This window comes from Phycodurus eques, chromosome 18 (assembly GCF_024500275.1).
Source record: "Phycodurus eques isolate BA_2022a chromosome 18, UOR_Pequ_1.1, whole genome shotgun sequence".
In the NCBI taxonomy this organism is placed as follows: domain Eukaryota; kingdom Metazoa; phylum Chordata; class Actinopteri; order Syngnathiformes; family Syngnathidae; genus Phycodurus; species Phycodurus eques.
Window position 1 is genome coordinate 5,447,009 of NC_084542.1, and position 23,573 is coordinate 5,470,581.

General features: G+C 40.6%; 1 protein-coding gene and 1 long non-coding RNA gene across 2 annotated transcripts; one reads left to right on the top strand and one right to left on the bottom strand.

The window, feature by feature from the left end:
• The first annotated feature begins 802 nt into the window (after nt 1–802).
• On the top strand, nt 803–11,321 carry brms1lb (BRMS1 like transcriptional repressor b). Its single transcript, XM_061704720.1, has 10 exons — nt 803–1,070; nt 1,240–1,330; nt 1,969–2,096; nt 4,230–4,309; nt 4,440–4,536; nt 6,551–6,640; nt 6,727–6,791; nt 6,858–6,897; nt 6,994–7,114; nt 10,224–11,321. Exons 1-10 carry the CDS (start codon nt 935–937, stop codon nt 10,339–10,341), a joined length of 966 nt encoding a protein of 321 aa, XP_061560704.1. The 5' UTR covers nt 803–934; the 3' UTR covers nt 10,342–11,321.
• On the bottom strand, nt 1,197–14,786 carry LOC133417174 (uncharacterized). Its single transcript, XR_009770325.1, has 3 exons — nt 14,485–14,786; nt 14,160–14,384; nt 1,197–2,059 (listed from the first exon to the last, which is right to left on the bottom strand). It is a non-coding gene; the product is annotated as an uncharacterized LOC133417174 (long non-coding RNA).
• Nucleotides 14,787–23,573: the final 8,787 nt, after the last annotated feature.

Below are 23,573 nucleotides of genomic sequence, written 5' to 3' on the forward strand. Positions count from 1 at the left end.
ACAAAAAAAATAAATGTTCTTCAATTAGATGTCCAGAAAGTACTTAATTGACCTGTGGATCCACTTTTTTAACATTTTTGACCCAATTCAATAAATGTCGGGAAACAGTGATGTCATGTAATGCCCTTAATGGACCACATTTAGAGTTACAGATATTACATTATGAATTACTGTTGTGTGCGTGTATGTGTGTGTGTGTGTGTGTGTGTGTGTGTGTGTGTATATATATATATATATATATATATATATATGCCAGTTATAGAAAATTAGTGGGCCAATGGTTTTTCCACACAGGGCCAGGTAACTTTTTTTCCTTAATAAATTAAATCACCATTTAACATTTAAATACAGCATTTTAACTTCACGTGGGTTATATTTGTCTGATATTTACACTTTTGATGATCTGAAACATTAAACTGGGGAAACTGTCCAAAAACAAAAAATTGAGAAGGGGGGCATTACTTTTTCACGACACTCTAAATGTCTGGAAGGTAATGGCCACCACTTTGAGCACCTCTTGTAATTGTAGTGGCCAAAGGTAATTTGTATTAATCTCATAATCTCTGAATAAATTTGTTATTAAAATATGTATGGGAGTTTTCCTTTTCCTGACGTGTGGATACATTTCTTTTGTATATACACTGTTTGTAAAAAGGGGTTGGAATTTGTGAACTGAGGGGACTTCACTTCCATGTCTGTACATTAAACTACAAATCCCAATACACGCGCTAGTTTTGCATACAACCATTTGATTGGACAGCCTGAGTAAAACCTCTTCTGATTGGTCTACTGGGGCCGTGTTTGCATTCCCAGCTGTCTTGATGCGTTATCGCTAACCGGTTAGCTGTCTGAGCTACAACATAGCCTCACACCGCTGTGAAAACTAACAACAAGATTTGCCCGGGGCGTTACAGTGCGTCGGTTGTAAATCGTAATGCCGGTTCACTCCCGGGAAAAGAAAGAAAGCAACCACGAGGAAATGGAGGTGGATTTTCCGGAGCAAGACGGAAGCAGCACAGACGAGGAGGACACGGTTAGCACGTCCGTGTCTGAAGATGGAGACAGCTCGGGTAGGAAATGAGGCCTAAAATTCACACAATCCCATCGTGTCAGTCATAGCCTCAATGTAGCATGTAGTCCGTGAGTTCTAAATCTGTTTATACACTGTGAGATGTTGCTATTGTTACAATGGCGGAATTCCTATGCCCAACCTGCCATGTCTTCTTCATATGTGAACAGAGATGGATGATGAAGACTGTGAGAGGAGGAGGATGGAGTGCCTGGACGAGATGACCACTCTGGAGAAACAGTTCACAGACTTGAAGGAGCAGTAAGTTTCCTCTCTCAGTGTCAGAAATGGGAGGAAGGTACTGCTAATAAATTGAACTGTTTTATACACGCTAACACAATTTTATTCTAACATTTCTGGGGGGGGGTTAGGGAAAGCCTGTGACTCAACTGTCAAATCAGAACAAGGTTATTTAAATGTTGAGCCACAGCAAAAGAGGAATAAATTGGAATCATAAAATAAACATTGTAACCCTAATTTGGGGGTCAGTGGTGCAGCTACCTAACATAAACAGTGACCTACAATTAAATGCTTCAAAAATGAGGACTGGTACTGATGATAGTTTGTTGTTATTGTTAAAATGTACTTTCAACCAAGTACTTTCTAGCTTTACACTTTCCTAGGTTGTTACAAAATGACATTCAGTTAAAAAATAAAATGTTTTTTTTTTATCTCTCAAATTTTAGGGGTGGTAGGATTCCTTTTAGGGGAGTTTCAGCATCCCCCAAAATTGGGCTAGAAACACCTATGTGCGTTTGCATTGTGCACACAACATTGTTCGAGCTGCTTCTGGTTTAACTATCATCTATGCTTTAACCCTTACTGCATCCGTTGCACATTATCTTACAGCCATCATTTGAATGTCACATTCTGATACTTTTCTTTCAAACGTTGTGTAGATTGTATAAGGAACGTCTGAGCCAGGTGGATGTCAAGCTGCAGGAAGTGATTGCTGGATGTGCCCAGGAATATCTGGAACCTTTAGCCAACCTGCAGGAGAACATGCAGATCAGAACCAAAGTGGCAGGTATGCACCTGTTGACATGCACAGTAGCTTTGAGAGCAGGAGTGGGCAATTAATTTTTCCAAGGTCACGTAAAAAAAATGGAATGGTTGTCGAGGCCCACACCAACGCAGTAATCTCAGATGTGTTCAATATTAATTGTCTTAAAGTAAAACTGTAATTGTATTGTCTTCGCAACCTGCTGCTTGTGTAAATATGGTATACAGTATGCTGTTACAATTAGGACTTAAAAGTATTCAACACAATTTTAACAATTTTCATATTGAAATTCAATTTGAACCCAAATCATTATCAGGGCAAATCCCCTTCTTCCTCCAAGGTGCAGGAAATAAAAATGTTGCTAACATTAGAACACAAGCTGTCCCATTTTGGGCATACTACTTTTGCTCATGCATGTTAAACCACCCACACACATGCACATACAAAATCAACCTTGTCATTACAGTATAAATGGGGTAAAATGCTTTCAAAATAGCATTAGTATCAAAACAAAATAAAATGTTCCCTGTACACGGATACACACACCCTCTCAGCCTAGTGTGATGCAAGTTTTATTGATGGAAAAACAACAATCAGTTGCAATTGAAACCGCTTTGAGTATAATGCAGTAAAGTTCTACAATGCTACAAATTACAACCACAAAGGTTTTATTTTTCAACTCCTCTCCAAGCGCCAAATAGCAGCAAGAAAAAGGTTATGAGTGTGTGCATGCCATGTGTGCATGTGTATTGACAAACAACATGGAAAACAAATTTCGCTGGCCCCCTAGAGAGGACAGGAGAAGTGAAGCTTACTTTTCCTCCTGGATTAATGTTCCTTCTCCTCGTAGACTCATGCTAGCAGCGGCAAGCTCACTTGTGTGTCACACCTCTTGTTGTTGTAGTTACAGTACAGTTCAAATTTGTCTAAAAGAATATACGTGATTCTTGGTCAGAAAGAACAGAAAATCTATGAGAACCTGTGAGACAAGCAGTAACTGTCTCTTTGCCAAGTGTGGTTATAGGTAGTTAGGTGACTCATGGCAAAATTGGGGAAAAACAACAGACAGACAGGACACAAATGGCCCCACTTAACGTGGCCTAACCTACTCCCTCTTGGCTAGCTAGGCCTGGGGAAACAAATATTCATTTCCAGAGTTCCCCACAAACACCATCCAAGTTTATTGAACTTCATATTTTTGTGCTGCAACCCAGACTGACTATCCACCGTCTTCCTCAAACAATTTCCATCCTCACCCTTGTAGCGGTTATTCCCCACCCAAACCCGCAGTGTGCTGGTCATCTGCAACACATCGAGACGTTGATGCCAGTAATGAGTTTTATTCATAAACAAATCAACCCAAAATTAACTAGCATGTTAGGTGTTATATACACTGTATGAGCATGCAAAAATACTACCAAGGCCAGTCAAAACTGAGTAACATCGTTTTTGTAAATGCAGAATTTTTGGGGATTCAGCATTTATTTGATCGTATTAGATGATGCAGGACTTGGTTTTGTGGCCCGTTGGTGTGGTTATCAGTACAGAATAGTTATTGACTCCTGTCCATAAAAAGGAGTCATGAAAGAATAAAATAAAGTTTGTAACGTTTTCTGCTCTTTGTTTAATTAAATGTGTGACCTATTATATTGCTAAATACAGAAAGCAGCATAAGAAGAAAAAAGGACATTTGTAATTGGTTAAAGTTCACAAAAACAGAAAAATATAGTTTGTATCTATAAATAAAAAAAAAAAGTAGATGGCAAGTTTGCTTTTGGAAAAAAAAGTACACCCAATACGATAGTTTCTTTCATTAGGTAGTTTTTTTTTTGCATACTACTTTATTCTGCATATTTAAAAAATTTGATTCTGTTCATGTAATTGTTTTTGTTGTTTTTCATCTTTTTATTCGACTGTTTGTATCTACTTTCTTTGTTTGAAAGAACAACTACTGTACTACTCTCAAGGGTTGCTACATATTGTAGTAAAATCCGAAAGGGTAGTCACTGTTCAAAATGTCTTGTGGTTCATCAGTAGACTGCGAATGGTTTCAACCCTATTTAAAGTATGTGCTCTGCATCCTTTTTTAGCTGGACAGATCTTGAAGTATTTCTCTATATCCACCTGATTCAAAATGTCTGATTTAATTTGTTGCAGGCATCTATAAAGAGTTGTGTTTGGAGTCGGTGAAGAACAAGTATGACTGCGAGATCCAGGCAGCCTGCCAGCATTGGGAGGTAAAAAGATCAAATAAAAGGAGGCAATTTGTTTAATTTTGCAATCCAGGATAAATGGTTTCCTTTTCTCACAGTGTCTGTGGCAATATATGAATGATTCCTTCTATGTGTCACCCATTTATTTTCCCAGAGTGAGAAGCTGCTGCTGTTTGACACCGTGCAGAGCGAGCTGGAGGAGAAGATAAGACGACTGGAGGAAGATAGACACAGTATCGACATAACTTCAGGTACCGAGGAGTGACCAGTCAGGACACTTAACTATTATAACATGTTTATTCAGTAGTTGTTAAGTCAATGAAAAGTAATTACTTACATAGTCCTCATCATTAGGAAACCTTGCAACCCATCATACTTAAATCACTTTCCTGAAGTTTTCAAACACTACCTGATCATGAAAAAAATGTATGGAATAATTGCACTTTGGTCGGCACGGTGGAGCGACTGGTTAGAGCGTCTGGCTCACAGTTCTGAGGACCGGGGTTCAATCCCCGGCCCCGCCTGTGTGGAGTTTGCATGTTCTCCCCGTGCCTGCGTGGGTTTTCTCCGGGCACTCCAGTTTCCTCCCACATCCCAAAAACATGCATGAATTGAAGACTCTAAATTGCCCATAGGTGTGAATGTGAGTGTGAATGGTTGTTTGTTTGTATGTGCCCTGCGATTGGCTGGCACCCAGTTCAGGGTGTACCCCGCCTCCTGCCCGATGATAGCTGGGATAGGCTCCAGCACGCCCGCGACCTTAGTGAGGAGAAGCGGCTCAGAAAATGGATGGATGGATGGAATTGCACTTTGAGTTGCTCAGTACAAACCTACATTGTACAATGTTGTACCTGAACGAGTTCAGTGAACAAAAGTTCATGAACTAGTTCACATTTTGTGCGAATGTGAACTGAACTTACTGTAGTTCATTTCTGCCCGATGAATGTAATTGTGAACATGCTCATTCTGGCATCAAAGAACAGTTTTCGAATGAAAGTTCATTTTCATTCAAGGGTGCCAGGATTTGTTAGGGACTTGCAGGAAAACCCTGTCTGAACACACTATATACGAGCCTTCATATGTTAGCGGCGGATAAAAGGTGTATGCGGTGCAGCCACGGACGTCATTCAATGCAGGCACGTCGCAGCTGCGTGAGAACGCGAGTTGCGTTCAGGGACACTGCGTAAATGGGAATTTATTTTGCTTTGTAATATAAGAATAGATAAAATATTTCGTGAATATAGTCGGCTGGAAGGAATGCAAAGTTATCAATTTTATTTTCTCGATGGTTTGTTATACAGTGTTACATGTTTTTGTTTGCACATAAGGACAAAAGTCCTGTTTTTGTTTTAATTCCTCATTTGAAAAAACGCCATTCAAGCAACAGGTTTTTCCTCATGTTTTTTGAGATTGAAGGGTGAAAGCTGCAGCTGACTACTAGTGTAGACTGAATGGGTAGCAACACTGGGAAAATGAAATGCCAGTATTTTAAGGGGAATAGCCCGTCAGCAACATATTGAGAGAAACCAAAAAAGAGCTATGAACTAATTCAATTTTGGAATGGTGAATTTAGTTCCATAATTTATGAACTATAAAATGAACGAGTTCATTTTTGGAACGGTGACCTGAACGTTGAACTAGTTAGTGTAGAAAAGTAACTTTCCCAACACTGACATTATATGAAAACAACTAAGTATTGGGACGCATAGCCATTTTCACCAGGATAAACTTAAAATGGTAAAAATGTGAATGTTTTTTGTTGAGTTTATTATTATTATTATTTATTCTTCTTCTTCCAGAAGAATAATTTGTGAAGATTTTGTTGTTGGACATGGAGGCGTGGTTCACAATTTCTGCTCTAGTTGATTCCAAAGGTTTTCAGGGGGTTGAGGTCCGGGCTCTTAACCTTCTTCCATACCAAACCTCATTCCTTCATGGACCCTGCTTTGTGCCCCTGGGAACATGAACGAGTCTTCCCAGTAGTTTTCCTACAAAGTTTGAAGCTTTTTCCAAGATGTCTTGCTAGGATGAAAGTAATCTGATTTACGTGCAACTAAAGAGTCCAACCACTGATAGCTTAATCAATCGATTCAATATTTTGTCTCTATGGTGTATCTGTGATAAAGAGTCTTAGTCCGGAATAAATGAAAACAAGTGTGTAAATAGAAGGTGAATTTTGCTGGAGAATATTCTAATACCAGCTGACACAGGTAACTCGGTGTAATGCAGCAGCCCCTGTCTCAGCCGTCCTCTTTGGTTTTTCAGAGTTGTGGAATGATGGGTTGCATTCCCGGAAAAATAAGAAGAAAGACCCGTTCTGCCCCATCAAGAAGAAGAAGCCTGTCGTTGTTTCTGATATCCTTTTCCATCGTCCCGCAATTCACTGCAGCACCTCGTCTGTCGGCATGTTGCCTCACCCTTTTCTTTAACTGCTCTTGCACGGCCTTATATTGTTTACATGCTGCAAGATCTGGATATTCTAGAAGACTGGACTGCAATAAGAAAGGTAATATTTTGAAAATGATGAGTTGGAAGTGTCTGTCAAGATACGTGATGTGTTGTCTCTTCTCAGGCGATGGCGTCTCTCGGGCCGCATAGAGGGAAGGCTGATGGTTAGGATTGCACAAGACCATATACTGTAATGTATTTTTCTAAGCCTCACGTTATTCATGTTTTCCCTCATCTCTTTTCCCTCCAAACTCCCTCAGCGAAAACAGAACGACACCACCATGTTGCACGGTCTGAAGATGGACGGCTTTTCTATGACAGCCAGTGGTACTGCAGGGGCCAGACCATCTGTATCAACAGGAAAGATGAGTTTCCCACCAGGTTTGTGTGCGGGAGGATAGGTTCTTCACGTACTTCACCACATTTTGGGTTATGCAATATACAAATGGAAGCGGTTGCTTCAGGTTCTGATTTAATGAACAACAACAACAACAAAAAAACATTTGGTCACACAAACCACAGTTTTAAGGTTTGGGGTTCGAGTCTCGACTCTGTCTAGCCTTCCTGGGTGGAATTTGCACGTTTTTATTGCTTGCGTGGGTTTTCACTGGGTACTCCGGCTTCCTCCCACATTCCACAACCATGCATGTTACCTTAATTGAAAACTAAATTGTTCATAAATGTGTGATTGTTGGTCTACGTGCTCTGCGACTGGCTGGTGACCTGCCCAGGTGTACCCAGCCTCTCAACCAAAGTCAAAATTAGGATCCAGCTCACCCACGATCCTAATCAACACAAGTGGTGAAGAAAATGGATGAATTGTTATTAAATGTTAAGTGAGCAGAGATTAGAATGTTCTGCTTTACAATAATGAAAGAAAATCATATACAACTATAGTATTATTATTATGATTATTAACAAATTGAAAACAACAAGAAAAAACTAAAACAGTATTTTCAGGAATTTCCAAGTGTTTCAGGACTGGACCTACCCATACCACTACTCTATGCACCAGACAGGCTGTAGTTTGTGGACCAACTAGCATTTCAACAATTTACTCACAGATGGGTGATGAATTCAAAGCACAAACGGAAAGGTCTTCAAAAGAAAGTGTTTGTATTATGGCACACTGAATGAACCACCTCTATTCACTTGAAATGTGGCCGGAGACCTTCCGCGAACAGTGAACATAATTGCTTATCAATGTCCAAAGATGGCGGCAAAGCACTCTTTGTATTTAAGTGTATCTCCTTAGCGGCACGGTGAACGACGGACCCTTGTTCAAATCCGGCCTCGCCTATGTGGAGTTTGCATGTTCATGCCGGCACACCCGCGACCCTAGTGAGAATAAGCAGTACGGAAAATGGATGGATGGATGTATCTATCTCCTTAGCTGACGTAAATATAGTTCCTTTTTGTCCTCATGCCAAAATAATACTTTTTATTGCAAAAACAGGATGTTCGACAACATTGGAGGAGCAAACTACAGTGGGGCAAAAAAGTATTTAGTCAGCCACCCATTGTGCAGGTTCTCCCACTTAAAAAGATGAGAGAGGTCTATAATTTTCATCGTAGGTATAGCTCACCTATGAGAGACAAAATGAGAAGAGAAAATACAGAAAATCACATTGTCTGATTTTTAAAGAATTCATTAGCAAATTATGGTGGAAAAAAGTATTTGGTCACCTACAAACAAGCAAAATTTCCGGCTCTCACAAACCTGTAACTTCTTTAGGCTCCACTGTCCTCCACTTGTTACCTTAATTCATGGCACAAGTTTGAACTCATCAGTATAAAAGACACCTGTCCACAACCTCAAACAGTCACACTCCAAACTTCACTATGGCCAAGACCAAAGAGCTGTCAAAGGACACCAAAAACAAAATTGTAGACCTGCACCAGGCTGGGAAGACTGAATCTGCAATAAATAAGCAGCTTGGTGTGAAGAAATCAACGGTGGGAGCAATTATTAGAAAATGGAAGACACACAAGACCACTGATAATCTCCCTCGATCTGGGGCTCCACGCAAAATCTAACCCCTTGGGGTCAAAATGATCACAAGAACGGTGAGCAAAAATCCCAGAACCACACAAGGGACCTAGTGATTGACCTGCAGAGAGCTGGGACCAAAGTAACAAAGGCTACCATCAGGAACACATTACACCGTCATGGACTCAAATCCTGTACTGCCAGATGTGTGTGTCCCCCTGCTTAAGCCAATACATGTCCAGGCCTGTCTGAAGTTTGCAAGGGAGCATTTGGATGATCCAGAAGAGGATTGGGAGAATGTCATACGGTCAGATGAAGCCAAAATATAACGTTTTGGTAAACACTCAACTTGTCGTGTTTGGAGGAGAAAGAATGTTGAGTTGTGTCCAAAGAACACCATACCTACTGTGAAGCATGGGGGTGGAAACATCATGCTTTGGGGCTGTTTTTCTGCAAAGAGACCAGGACGACTGATCCGTGTAAAGGAAAGAATGAATGGGGCCATGGGTCATGAGATTTTGAGTGAAAACCTATTTCCATCAGCAAGGGCATGGAAGATGAAACGTGGCTGGGTCTTTCAGCATGACAATGATCCCAAACAAAATACTTATTTTCCACCATCATTTGCTAATGAATTCTTTAAAAATCAGACAATGTGATTTTCTGGATTTTCTTTTCTCATTTTGTCTTTCATAGTTGAGGAAGAGCTATGATGACAATTAGAGGCCTCTCTCATCTTTTTAAGTGGGAGTACTCGCACAATTGCTGGCTGACTAAATACTTTTTTGCCCGACTGTACCTTTTCACTCGCCTCTGGCTGTTTACAGCATCTGTGTCACCAGCAGTCACAGCCTGTCCCTGTTACCATCAAGTGTCAGAATGCAAGATGAGTTCACTTCAGCTCCAACAACAAAATAATAGTCTTCACAGTGTTCCAGAACAACGTATTACAAACAAATATACTGTGATGTCGGTCACAGTTAACTTCTGTTGTGATCTTACTACATGGGCTTTTGTCTCAGTCTAACACATCCATCAAGGTTTTCTCACCGAGCTTACTGTGATCTATTTTACATAGGCTAAATTATTTGGTCACACCTCCGAATCAGTTTCTGTCAGTTCTATTGTTCCAGACGTAGCCATGCATAATGTCTTTGTGAAAGAATGGGTCAAAGAGCTCACTCAGTTCCATTGCAACAAATTAAATCCATAATTAAACAAATTTGTTCCTTCCATGATATATCACTGTGAAAAATAGATGTTAATATTGCAAAGGGAAAGCATTAAGGAACTACAGAAAGGGCTTAAAAGAGAGTGAGGTGACAAAAACACTATGCCAGGAGTTTCATGACATGGGTTGCCATGGCTAAGCACAAGCAGATACATGCCAGTGTTATCACCAAACACAATGCCAATTGTCGGACCACTAAATTCTGGGGCAGCGGAAATGTGTACACCCAAGTGATATTTCTCTCACGCTATTTTGTCTTTTCCACACAGTGCCATCATCACCACCATCAACAATGATGAGGTGTGGTTCAAACGACTGGACGGCACCAAGTCCAAGCTGTACATCTCCCAGCTGCAGAAAGGCAAATACACCATCAAACACTCGTGAAAACACAAGAACAGAAAACCGTCCAGAGATTTCAACACGCGTCCTTTTATGTTGTTGCATACGTCCTTAAAATACGTTACACCTCACGTCACTCCCTCTGTTTTTTTTTTGGGGTCCTTAATGAGACATCTCAATATCCATGATCTATGTAAATGTGTGCCTATGTTGATATAAAAGGACAATGTCTAACCCTTCTCTAAAAAAAAAAAAAAAAAGGGGGATCAATGCAAAGCACTGTTAAAAACAAAGGCAGGTAAAGAGCAGTGGTCTTTGACTGTGACCCATGGAGCTCAATCGTGTGCCTTTCTGAGACGAGACAAAGCATTGGCTGAAAAACAACATCCATAACTACACAGCAGGCCATACTGTGGAATGTGGTAGCATTCTGAAAGGACTGGAAGTGGGTCAAAAGGGGTCAGTTCGTGATCCTGCTACCAGCATGGATGGCTATTCCACACAAGCCTGTTCAACCTATATGAAGATCCCTGCTTTGAGTTCATGTTGAGTATGTGACAAAAGTTGCACAGGTTGAATGCAGTATGATGAACCTAAACATTATGCAACAAGATGTTTTGTTTTTGGGGAAACACAGTTGGAAATGTTTTTAGGTTATGATTTTGTTTTGTTGTCTTTGTAGCACTGAATTATGGCACTGAGCATAGCAAGCGGTAAAAGTCGTTTTTCAGGGCGTTCCCTGTATTTGGAAGACTGTGTTTTGGGTTTACGTCACTGTGATGCTCCATTCATGTGCCTGATGGTGACCAGGGTTGAAATTTTGAGGCTCTATCCAGGCTTTAACTGGTCAGGCTGCATTGATTAAACCATTTATTTAACACACACACACAGGCACACACATTTGCATACATATATAAAATCTAAAAAAAGACACTACAAAAAGATACTATTTTAGAATTGCATACTACTTGCCATAGTGCAATGCATGTTGCAGCTGATTAAAGATTTTGCTGCTATCATTTAAAGAGAGTTGACTCTTTGTAACCAACCTTCTGGTCGCAACCTACACACCGTCTCCCATTACTCCCCCACACCCATTCCGAAGAATGCCTTTGTGAGAGGAAAAAGATTCCAAGAATCAGGAAATATATATTTTTTTACTTGGATAGTGGAACAATACATTTGGTCCGTGTGCAGTGGAATCCTTCACCAGTTCTGATCATTTTATTTTCCTGCTCACGCTCTGCCCATAGCACTACGTTGAGCTTTGTATAGACACATGCACGTTTTAATCATTCCATCATAAACATTGAGGGCCTGGCCATCAATCTCATTGGTCAGGCCCTCTCTTGCCTATTCTCAAATCTCATATTTTAAAACAATAAATACAATAAATGTCTTTTAATGAACAACTTTCAAAATCCACTCAAGAATGGGGGTTTTGGGGGGTTGGTGCTTAAAGTAAATTTAAAATAGATGCACTGATGGGTGATATATACAACCCCAATGCGAATGAAGTTGGGACATTGTGTTAAACATTAAAAACAGAATTCAATGATTTGCAAATCATGTTCAACCTATATTTAATTGAATTGAACAAGATATTTAATGTTCAAACTGATCAACTTTATTGTTTTTAGCAAATAATCATTGACTTAGAATTTTATGGCTGCAACACATTCCAAAAAAGATGGGACAGGGTCAGGTTTACCACTGTGTTACAACACCTTTTCTTTTAACAACATTCAATAAACATTTGGGAACTGAGGACACTAATTGTTGAAGCTTTGTAGGTGGAATTCTTTCCCATTGCTTGCATCTTCAGCTGTTCAACAGTCCGGGGTCTCTGTTGTCGTATTTTACGCTTCATAATGCGTCACACATTTTCTATGGGAGACAGGTCTGGACTGCAAGCACGCCACTCTAGTACCCGCACTCTTTTACTACGAAGCCATTCTGTTGTAACACGTGCAGAATGTGGTTTGGCATTGTCTTGCCGAAATAAGCAGGGGCGTCCATGAAAAAGACGTTGCTTGGATGGCAGCATATGTTTCTCCAAAACCTGTATGTACCTTTCAGTATTAATTGTGCCTTCACAGATTGTAAGTTACCCGTGCCATTGGCACTAACACAGTCCCATACCATCACAGTTGCTGGCTTTCTAACTTTGCGTCCATAAGGGTCTGGATGGTTCTTTTCCTCTTTGGCCCGGAGGAAACGACGTCCACAATTTCCAAAAACAACTTGAAATGTGGACTTGTCGGACCACAGAACACTTTTCCACTTTGCATCAGTGCATCTTAGATGAGCTCGGGCCCAGAGAAGCCGGCGGCGTTTCTGGGTGTTGTTGATAAATGGCTTTTGCTTTGCATAGTAGAGTTTCAAGTTGGACTTACGGATGTAGCGCCAAACTGTATTTACTGACATTGGTTTTCTGAAGTGTTCCTGAGACCATGTGGTAATATCATTTACACGTGTGCCGCCTGAGGGATCGAAGGTCACGGGCATTCAATGTTGGTTTTCGGCCTTGTCGCTTACATGCAGTGATTTCTCCAGATTCTCCGAACCTTTTGATGATGATATGGACCGTAGATGATTAAATCCTAAAATTCCTTGCAATTGTACATTGAGGAACATTGCCTTTCAACTGTTCCTGTTTTCTGTTTTCTCACGCACTTGTTCATAAAGAGGTGAACCTCGCCCCATCTTTGCTTGTGAATGAGCAATTCAGGGAAGCTCCTTTTTGGACCCAATTATTGCACCCACCTGTTCCCAATTAGCCTGTTCACCTGTGGGGTGTTCCAAACACGTGTTTGATGAGTATTCCTCAACTTTCTCAGTCTTTTTTGCCACATGTCCCAGCTTTCTTTTTGAATGTGTTGCAGCTATAAAATTCCAAGTTATTATGATTATTTGCTAAAAACAACCAAGTTTATCAGTTTGAACATTAAATGTCTTTGTAGTGTATTTAATTAAACATAGGTTGAACATAATTTGCAAATTGGGGCACGGCGGACGACTGGTTAGAGCGTCAGCCTCACAGTTCTGAGGACCCGGGTTCAATCCCCGGCCCCGACTGTGTGGAGTTTGTATGTTCTCCCCGTGCCTGCGTGGGTTTTCTCCGGGCACTCCGGTTTCCTCCCACATCCCAAAAACATGCATGGTAGGTTAATTGAAGACTCTAAATTTCCCATAAGTGTGAATGTGAGTGCGAATGGGTCTCTGTTTCTATGTGCCCTGCGATTGGCTGGCAACTAGTTCAGGGTGTACCCCGCCTCCTGCCCGATGATAGCTGGGATAGGCTCCAGCGCTCCCGCGACCCTTGTGAGGATAAGCAGCTCAGATATTGGATGGAAAAACGGAATAAATCATTTTATTCCGTTTTTATTTACAACCCCAATTTCAATGAAGTTGGGATATATATATATATATATATATATATATATATATAGATAAATAGCGCTTGCGTTTCAGTTCTTTCCATAGATTGGCTGGGCCATTCTAGCAGCTTTATTTGTTTCTTTTTTTGTGAAGAATGTCTCGATGCATTTATCCATTCATCCTTCCTTCAATGATGTAAAGTTTACCAGTACCATTTGCTGAAAATCAGCCCACACCATCATTTTCCACCTCTGAACTTCACTGTTGGTACGGTGTTTTTAGGTTGTACCATTTCTCCTCCAAACGTGATGTGTATTATGGCATCCAGAGTTCAATTTTGCTCTCATCCGACCAGACTATATACTATATATATATATATATATATATATATATATATATATATTCCTTCATTTGGCAGGCTTTTTCACAACACTTCCCTGTGGTGTGTCAAATTTATAAAATATAGGGATTTAAAATCTTACCTCCCAACTGAATCTCGTGCTCTAGTTGCACTGCGACTTTTGACCACCAGGTGTCAGCAAGGCTCCAGATTGGAGAGGCTGCAGGTGTTTGAAAAGGATGGGAGGGGGGAGGTGGTCTTTGAATCTGGGGCACCCTGCTGTTGAAGCCGTCCAGCTGATGGGAGAGAGTGGGGAGGACGGAGGCACAGCTTGATCACAGCTTGCCGGCCTTGTCGGCATCTGCTGCTGCAAGAGAAACAGAGCGAACAAGCGAGTGACTGAGAGAGAGAGGAAAATCCCCATCAAGCCATCAAAGACAGCATGCAACAGAGCTGTCTATCTCTACCCGCGATGCAGCATCTCTCCAGAGCATTCCTTCAGTCTGTTGTTGCAACGAGGTCCTGACAAGAAAACCTCCCTCAAACACGCACCCACCCCCACCACACACAGTGGCAGAGAGAAAGGCTTTCCTTGTTTCATCCTATCTATTTGGAACATTCTTGATGGTTCTGAGGGACGTCGTCCTGTGCTGAATCCGGTCCTGATGGATGCGGCAAGCCCGGCCATGGGCGCTGTCCATTCTTCCAGTATCCAGAAGTGGGGGCTCATTGGGACGTGTTTACTCCAACAGTGGGGCTTTTCTGTGTGCATGCATGAAACGTGCTGCGCTGCAGGCCTGTGTGGGTGTGTACCTTTGATGCTGATTGTGTAAGAGAAGGGTAAACGCATGCATCTCTAAGTTAACATCCAAAAAGAGGAGGCAAACAGTATTGCGACGAGGTTAGATGCGGACAGAGGAAGAATATGAGAGGTGGATTCATGTCCATATGCAGCCACATGGCTCTAGTCAAGAACATGGAATCCCCTCGCCGAGGGGTGTTGTTTTCACAGGCTTGGAATTCACTATAAGCATTCAGTACGTTGACCATTTCTTTCTTCATAAGCATCTAGTTGCAGCTTCTCTAAATGCATGCTCGACCTTTTTGTAAAACAAAGTTATACTTTACTAGGTGCCATTAAAGGACTAATACATAGTTTAGCCTTCAAAATCATTTCATGGCATACTAGCTGATAGTAGAGCATCCGTCATTGCCATGACCATGACAATATCAGATTACCTTCTTAAGGGGTTTATAATTAGCCAGGACTCCTTTTGTTGAGATGACATTAGTCACAGTGCTTGAATAAAGTTTGCTGCATACTTAAAGGATGATGCAACATTTAGTGGACTTTAAGATGCAATGTTATAACACAAGTGATTTTGTTTGCGTGAGCACATTAAGGTTTCTATATTTCTTTTAGCCACCAGTGTCCTCTAATGAAATAAAACATACCTTAGTTAATATAGCATTTAATGCGATATTCATACTTTATAGTACTTCCCACACCGCATAAAGGTTTTCCCCAAAACAATTCACAGGCAGCTACGCAGCTTAGAAATAATGTTTTCTTCATAAAATGTCACTCTGTGACATGTCCCACCAAAATGTTTTTGAGAATCAGGGTCGTTGATAATGCATTCAGTAATTGAATAGGTAAACCTTTACCAGTAAATTGTGTGCTTCAAACATCCACTAATCAGCAAGTGTGATACTGTATAATGCTGCTACCCTGAATAGTGACGAAGATATACTTCATGAGCAATCTGTCCCTGATAAACCTGTCACTCCATGACACTGACATTAATTTTGCTGTCCATACTGCACGCAACGTGTAGACGAAAAATGTTTTGTAGAAGTTAATTTTTTTTCCAACATAGATAAAATTATCTTTTTTTTTTTGTCCTGTTCGGCTGTTAGGTCAAGCAAAATGGAAAATCTGTATCCCTTTTATGTTGAAACAGTTTCACTGTGTCACAGTGGAGTTTTTAAGCTTCCGCTGTGGTATTATAATTGAGGTTTATTGAGAATCAGACTTGATCAGTCAAACAGAACAAAGTTTCTAGAAGAGAGAAAGAAACAAAGACAAAAGACAAAGCACTAATTGTAAACAGGATGAGTGAACTAAATCATTACATTATCTACAACAATGAAATGTTAAATATGAGTGTTGCATGGGGCTGTAGTGCTACACCCTGTGAGGGAAGGACAGAACAAGATAGAACAGGACAAGGACAGGAGAAGAAGCATGCAGGACCATGGTCGTGAACCCGGCTGTACAACTGAAGTGTGGTGGCATTAATTATGTAAAATATAAAATTGTACAGGACGAGAGTATAAGTGAAGGGATACACAAGCGATTTGCATATTCATGCATATTTGTTGCAGTAAGGGGTGTGTGCCTGCGGACACATGCAAGTGAATTGATACCGTTTTACATGCACAAAGACTGACAGAAGTGTCCTGTAATTGCTGTCACTGCACCGTGGCGGCTGAGGACCCCACCCAATCAATCTAGGGGGGGATCAGGCCCAGGGGTCCACCGAGAGCAGCCTTGCGGACGGGACGCGCCCCTCACCGAGGGACCCCGGGGCGGTTGTGCAGGGACCCAATGCCCCCCCCACCCAACACTCAAGAATCTTATTAATCTTCCCCACACTCCTATTAACCTTTACTATACTCTGATAAATATGTTCTATATTCTTAACCTGCTTTTAAACCCTTAAACATACAGTAATGCACAGTACTACTGTACACTATGTACATTTTATTCCTTGTCATGTGTTTTAATGATTTTGTTTTGTTTTTGTAGTTTTAATGTCTTGGGATAGGAAGCTTTTATTTTACCACAAAAAAAATTACATACGCTCAAAATCCTGCGATATGGTGAATTATATGCGATATGAATATGAAAAAAATCTGCAATCCACTGAATCCACAATAGGTGAACCGTGATACAGTGAGGGAACACTGTACATGAAATAGATTTTATTTAATTGTTAATTTATGATTGTTAAATTAACACGTTAAGTTATTCATATGTTACAAGTATTTTTACATCTGAACTCCCCTGTAGTCCATCCATCCATATTCTATACACAATATTGTGTCCAGGGGTCACGGGGAGCTCAAGCCTATCCCAACTGACTTTGGGCGAAATGTGAACGACACCCGGCACAGGCTGCCAGTCAATCACAGGGCACGTGCTGTATAGTGACAGACAACCTTTCACACTCACATTCACACCGTCACTCAGTGGGCATTGACCGGATGTCAGGCGAGTTAACCGCCAGACTGTGGTTGGATTCTTCTGTAGGCTTAGTAATGCTTGAGTGTTTTATTGTTTTTACATCTTACTTTATACAGTGGTTATCTTTTTTACATTTGTCTGACAGTTAAGAATGCTCAATGTTACTCTCAATGTTCAAACATTTAGACGGGGGTGAAGGAGGTTCCAAATACAGGAACTGATTGTCTTTGACCTGAAACTAGTACCACAGTACTAATTCTGATACCAGAAGTTTTGATTCAGAATTGAAACTCTTACCATGCGGAAATTTACTATTGCGGATTCTTGATAGTGATTTTCAATGGGCAAAGCAACTATTTGTTACTGGTCTCCTGAAACGTCTGCGTGTTTCATGTTTACTGTGAACTCCGATTAAGTGATTCAAACTGTGGGGAACGCAAACCAATTTGGATGAACCTTCCTCCAAGAAAATGACTCGTAACTGTTGAAGGATTTATTTCTGTATGTATGTGACATACAATGACATTTATCCTTTCTGAAGAAATCAGTTCATTAGTCACAATTCTGACAAAAAGACGCTTGTCATAGAATATACAAAGCTTTTAATACAGTATTAGAGGGACACAACACTGCACTCTTCACATCTTCCTAGTGTAGTTTGTGAGAATACAGTGATCCCTCGTTTTTCGCAGTTAATGGGGACCAGAACCCCCCGCGAAAGGTGAAAAACCGCGAAGTAGGATTTGTAAACAGTATTTATACTTTACATATTTGAGAAAAAGATTATAACAGTACACGTATTTACTTAAATCTTTAATTATAAAACCTTATACAGTAATTAACATTCATCAACATTGCCTTCTGCGAGAGGCAAAGAGGCTTGCGTTGGGGGTGGAGGAGAGGCTCTCACTTGACTCGTAGAGGCTTTAGGTTCAGTCTGAGACTCTTCTGCTGGAGGCGCTGATGGTGTAGCTGGGGTTTTACCTTGGAGAAAAACATGGTGATGGGTAGTTGTTGTCTTTGTTTTTTCTTTTGCTTCAAAATTCCCCTGGACAAGGATATAACCCCGTCTCTTATTACGCGGAGTTACCACACGTTTCGCTTCCTTATTGAAGCAGTTTTGCAGATGTTTGCTTCCTCTTTCTTGATGTACCGCACTGTAGATTCATTCACGCCATAATGGCGTGCCACGGATGCATAACTTCTGCCCTCTTTGATCATATCTAAAAGTTTCACTTTTTCACTGATGGTCATCATCATCTTCTTCCTCTTGGGCGATACTTTTGTATTTCACCATTTGGAATACATTTCTTGTGACATACACAACATATCTGGTACCTTCGAACTCCCAAAAGATTGTTATGCAGTACATGTCAGCATGTTCTGGCTGTATAGTGTCGCTTAACGCCAAGTCTAAACAAGGGCGTGACTGCTAATGTTCTGACATAAATTACACAGAGGTGACAAATGAGGTGGACAGGGTAAAGTGACATGCAGTAGTTATTCTGTCGTCTTGTGTTTTGTTGACTGGGTTGAGTCGTCCTCGGCGACTGCTTATGCCCTTCCAATGTCAGCATTGCCATCCTACAGGAGACGGAACTAACCGGAATTGATTGTTTATCATAGGATAATGCTACATAAATCAAAGAGACAGACCAGTGTTGAAACGACAGGGTTTGCAACTACCATCACAAACGCTGTCCTATCAGGTTGTGACATTATGTATGTTTTTACTAGGCACCTTTAGGTCCGATGTTAAAGATGCCAGTGTGAACGCTCAGTGATGTATGACTAAATGCATCTTTCTCTACTGTGGTCCAAAGTGCGAACCAAGCCATGCCACCATAAACCTACTTCAAAGTAGCGGCACTCAATCTTGTGCCAAAGTCCGAAACCTTGGTGTTCTGATAGATTCCGAGCTGACTTTCAACAGTCATATCAAATCAATTACTTAAACTGTCTTCTACCATCTGAAGAACATATCCAGAGTGAAGGCTATATATCGTAGTGGCTGAGTATTTAACACGTCACCATTTTTCTCAATAAATATACTTCAAAAGGTGCTATCGACTTGAAAAATTCACCGGATGTTGGGAACAACCCAAATAATCCACACATACAAAGAAAGTAGAACAATTAAGATCAGGAATTAAGTTGTCTGTAAACATGTGAAAAGACACGGGGGGGAAAAAGTATTGAAAAACATGAAGAAAGGGTATGGAAAGCCAAGACAACAGCTAAAATCGATCAATCATCAAACAGCAATTCAGCTCTTTGTCAGTGCACATGAATATTAGCTGGTTCAGTCCTAATTGATGGCCAACAAAAAGGTCTCATTGCAAAGGTGTGAGTCAAGACACATCTCATGATGGATAAGAGCAGGGAGCTGTCTCAAGACCATCGCAAACTAATTGTTGCAAAATATAACGATGGCATTGCTTACAAGCGCATATCTAAGCTTCTGAATGTTCCAGTGAGCACAGTTGGTGCCGTAACACGTAAGCGGAAAGCCAATCATACCACCATGAATTTGCCTTTGTCAGGTGCTCCTCGCAAGATTTCTGACAGAGGAGTGTAAAGAATAAGCAGAAGAGTTTTCGAAGAGCCGAGGACCTGCGGAGAGCTTCAAAAAGAACTGGAATTAGCTGGTACTGTTGTCACAATGAAAATAGTGAGTAATGTACTCCGCCACCATGGCCTGTATGCACGCTCACCACGCAAGGCCCCATTGCTGAAAAAAAAAAAGATGTCAAAGCTAGTTTAAAGTTTGCTAAACAAAATTTGGACAAGTCAGTTAAATACTGGGAGAATATAGTCTGCTCTGATGAGAGCAAAATTGGTAAACTTCACATTATTGAAGGAAGGATGAATGGGCAAATGTACAGAGACATTCTTGACAAAAATCTGATGTCATCTATGAGGATGATGAAAATGAAACAAGGGTGGATATTTCAACAGGTTAATGATCCAAAGCATACTGCCAAGGAAACTCTCAATTGGTTTCAAAGAATAAAGCTGCTCGAATGGCCCAGCCAATCACATGACTTGAATCCAATTGAAAATCTGTGGAAAAAAACTAAAACTCAAAGGTCCATAAAAGAAACCCACGGAACCTTCAAGATTTGGGCCAAAATCACACCAGAGCAATGCATGCGACTAGCTTCTCCATACAGGAGGTGTCTTGAAGCTGTCACTGCAAACAAAGGCTGAAAAATGATGATGTGTTCAATACTTATTTCAGCTGCTGTGTGTGTATGTGTATGTATATATATACATATATATATGTGTATATTAAAGAAATTGCTCACCAGTTACCCAGTATTTGAGTTGTTTTTTCACTGAGTACTTCTCAATTATTTGGAAGACTACTCTTTGCCTTAATTTGTTATTCTACTTGAGTCATATTATTCTAAAGTAACAGTACTCTTATGGGGGTGCAATTTCTGGCTACTCTAACCACTTCTGTTATGGTTGTACAGTTATGTTGAATTTTTCTGACTGTGGTCACACAGACCCAGCTTCATGTGTTAGTGATGTAGCCTCATGTACAGTGCTTGCATGCTGCATGGTCAGTCTGCAAATATGGTCAAAGGACCAAAGACTGAATTTAGTCTGTTCGCCGTATGGAAGACGGACACACACAGGCGCACACGGTAAAATACCTTTTATTTCACGTCAATGTATGCGCTTTTACATTTTTGGGCTGCCTTGTTTACTGCAGACAGTCAGTGGAGTGTGAACGAAAAGCTCACCCAGCCATTTGGCTCCAGTTCTAATTAGCTGGGCCCTGTTGACAGGATGCTGACAGAGCACATCACACACACACACACACACACACACACACAGGTATTCTAAAGCTCTTGGTTTTGTCTTTTTTTCATATTATCTATCCTCAGAGGAATTCCCTCTTCTTATGTTTTTTTTTAATTTTTTTTTAACATTAAGCTTGGTGCCCTTTGACAAGTTACAAAGCTTGTTTTTTTCCCCAGTGTTATGATACAAAGAGGGAATTGGGATGCTGGACATAAGCCGCTCTTAATGAGACTTTTCCCTCCTCTTTATTGGCTTCTATTTCACTCTTGAGTGACGCGTGTGCGTGTGTGTGTGTGTGTGTGTGTGTGTGTGTGTTTGTTCAGTTCCCATTCAGTGACAGTGTGAATGTGAGTTTGAATTGACACTGTGATTGACTGGTGACCAATCCAGGATGTAATGGCTCCACCCTGAACAGATAAGCACTGGAGAAAATAGATGAATTATTTTCTAAAATGTATGTCTTGCTTATCTTTTTTTTCTGGCACGTGCATAAAAATTTTTGGGGCAGGTACTCAAGCCAAAAAGGGGCCCCCAACTCCCAAATTATTCTGACAGTTAAGAAAAAACTGTAGTATATATTTAATTTATGTATTTATTTCTGATAAGACAATCAACACAGTAATACCACTTGTGTTGCCCAAATGTAACTTTATGCATACCTATTATCAATATTGATAATTAGAGATTCTGTTCATACTTCTAGAAGCCTTAACAGATTTCACAGTGAGTGACGCCAACAAGTTGTCACAAATAAGCTGTTACTAACTGCTATGAAGGGGAAAAAAGAAAAGTTTTGGTAATTCGCTCATCAGTTTTTAAGAGGCACGGCTGCAGTTTGTAGTTTGTTGAAGCCTAGTGGATACTGTATTTAAATTCCGATTGGAGCGAAACCTCCTAAGTCAAACAGCCCAAAAGTGGTTCAATATAGTCTTCGACCAAATTATGCCTCAAAAGTCAATCAAAAAGTCGAGGTTGAACAGTCGTCAGCAAGTCCCACAAGACATCAGTTTGGTTAACTGAAAGATTAACTAGTTTGTGTGTTTTTCTTTTCTTTTCTTCTTATTATTTTTTTGGGTCAATGATACTAGTGATAGCAACAAGGAAAAGAGTGATGATAATGATAGAACCAGGAATGGAGCCTTATTGTGATGTAGGAAAGCCAGAGGCTGTTCAGCTCTGTACAGTATGGGCAATACAATTAGATAATTCAATATAATTAAGTCGGTGGAACGGTGAATGACTGGTTCGCACATCTGCCTCACAGTTCTGAGGATCCAGGTTCATATCCCGGCCCCGCCTGTGTGGAGTTTGCATGTTCTCCCCGTGCCTGTGTGGATTTTATCTGGGTACGCCGGTTTCCTCCCACATCCCAAAAACATGCGTGGTTGGTTGATTGAATAATCTAAATTGCCCGTAGGTGTGAATGTGAGTGCGAATGGTTGTTTGTTTCTATGTGCCCTGCTTTTGGCTGGCAACCAGTTCAGGGTGTGCCTCGCCCGAAGATGGCTGGGATAGGTTCCAGCACGCCCGTGACCTGCGTGAGGATAAAGCGGTACAGAAAATGGATGGATGGATGGATGGAATATAATTAAGTATATTACCTGCACAAATTAATTCTGCCAAGAGGATGCTAACCCTAAATGGCATGTAGCTGAAAGAATCATGCGAAAAACTAGCATGAAAATCACCAGAGAAGCTTGCCAACAAATTACACATTTTACAGTGCTGAAAATGTGTATTTTATTATACCTACTGTATTTTATTTTATTTTATGTATTTATTTTACAACTGGAGGCCTTTGTGAGATTTCATTTTGGATATTCATCCCCGTTGGTCCTCATGACCAAAATAATTCATCACTGCTTTTCATATTACCATCCCAACATCACATGTAAATGCTTTTAGTATACTCTTGTTAACACGAAACTGATTTTTTTTTTTTTTTTTTTACCCGCCTCACCATATCTCCTTGCCCATCATAGAATCTAAAAACCAATCCATTTTGCCCTGAACATGTAGCCTAAGTTAGCATAATTTTACAAATATTTTCCTTATTTTTTTCTAGCTGTTTGCCTGTAATTGCATGGCACTTTATGCCCACCTTGAAAGCTGTTGTTTTTAAATGTCTTTTCTTAGGTACATGTGTTTAAATACCAAAGACAAATGTGAGTGGAATTACTGATGCATTTTGACTCACACTTGCACACTGTGCTTTTACTGGACGTCTGGAGTGCAAATAAGAGGTGGGGGAAGGGACGCATGCAATATTGGAAATGAGGCATGTGTAAAGATGGAGAAGAATCCTCCCCCAAGGGTGCTTTTACTTGACACTTCACTTGGATGGGTCACAACCATATTACTTTGGATGCACTTCTCTCTCGTCCTGATCCATTCACAAACGTAAACACAACCGCATATGCCTTCAAGTATCTTTTTGCATACTTTCAAGATCTTCTGTGAAGTTATGTCATACCCTGTAAGTCTGTTGGTTAG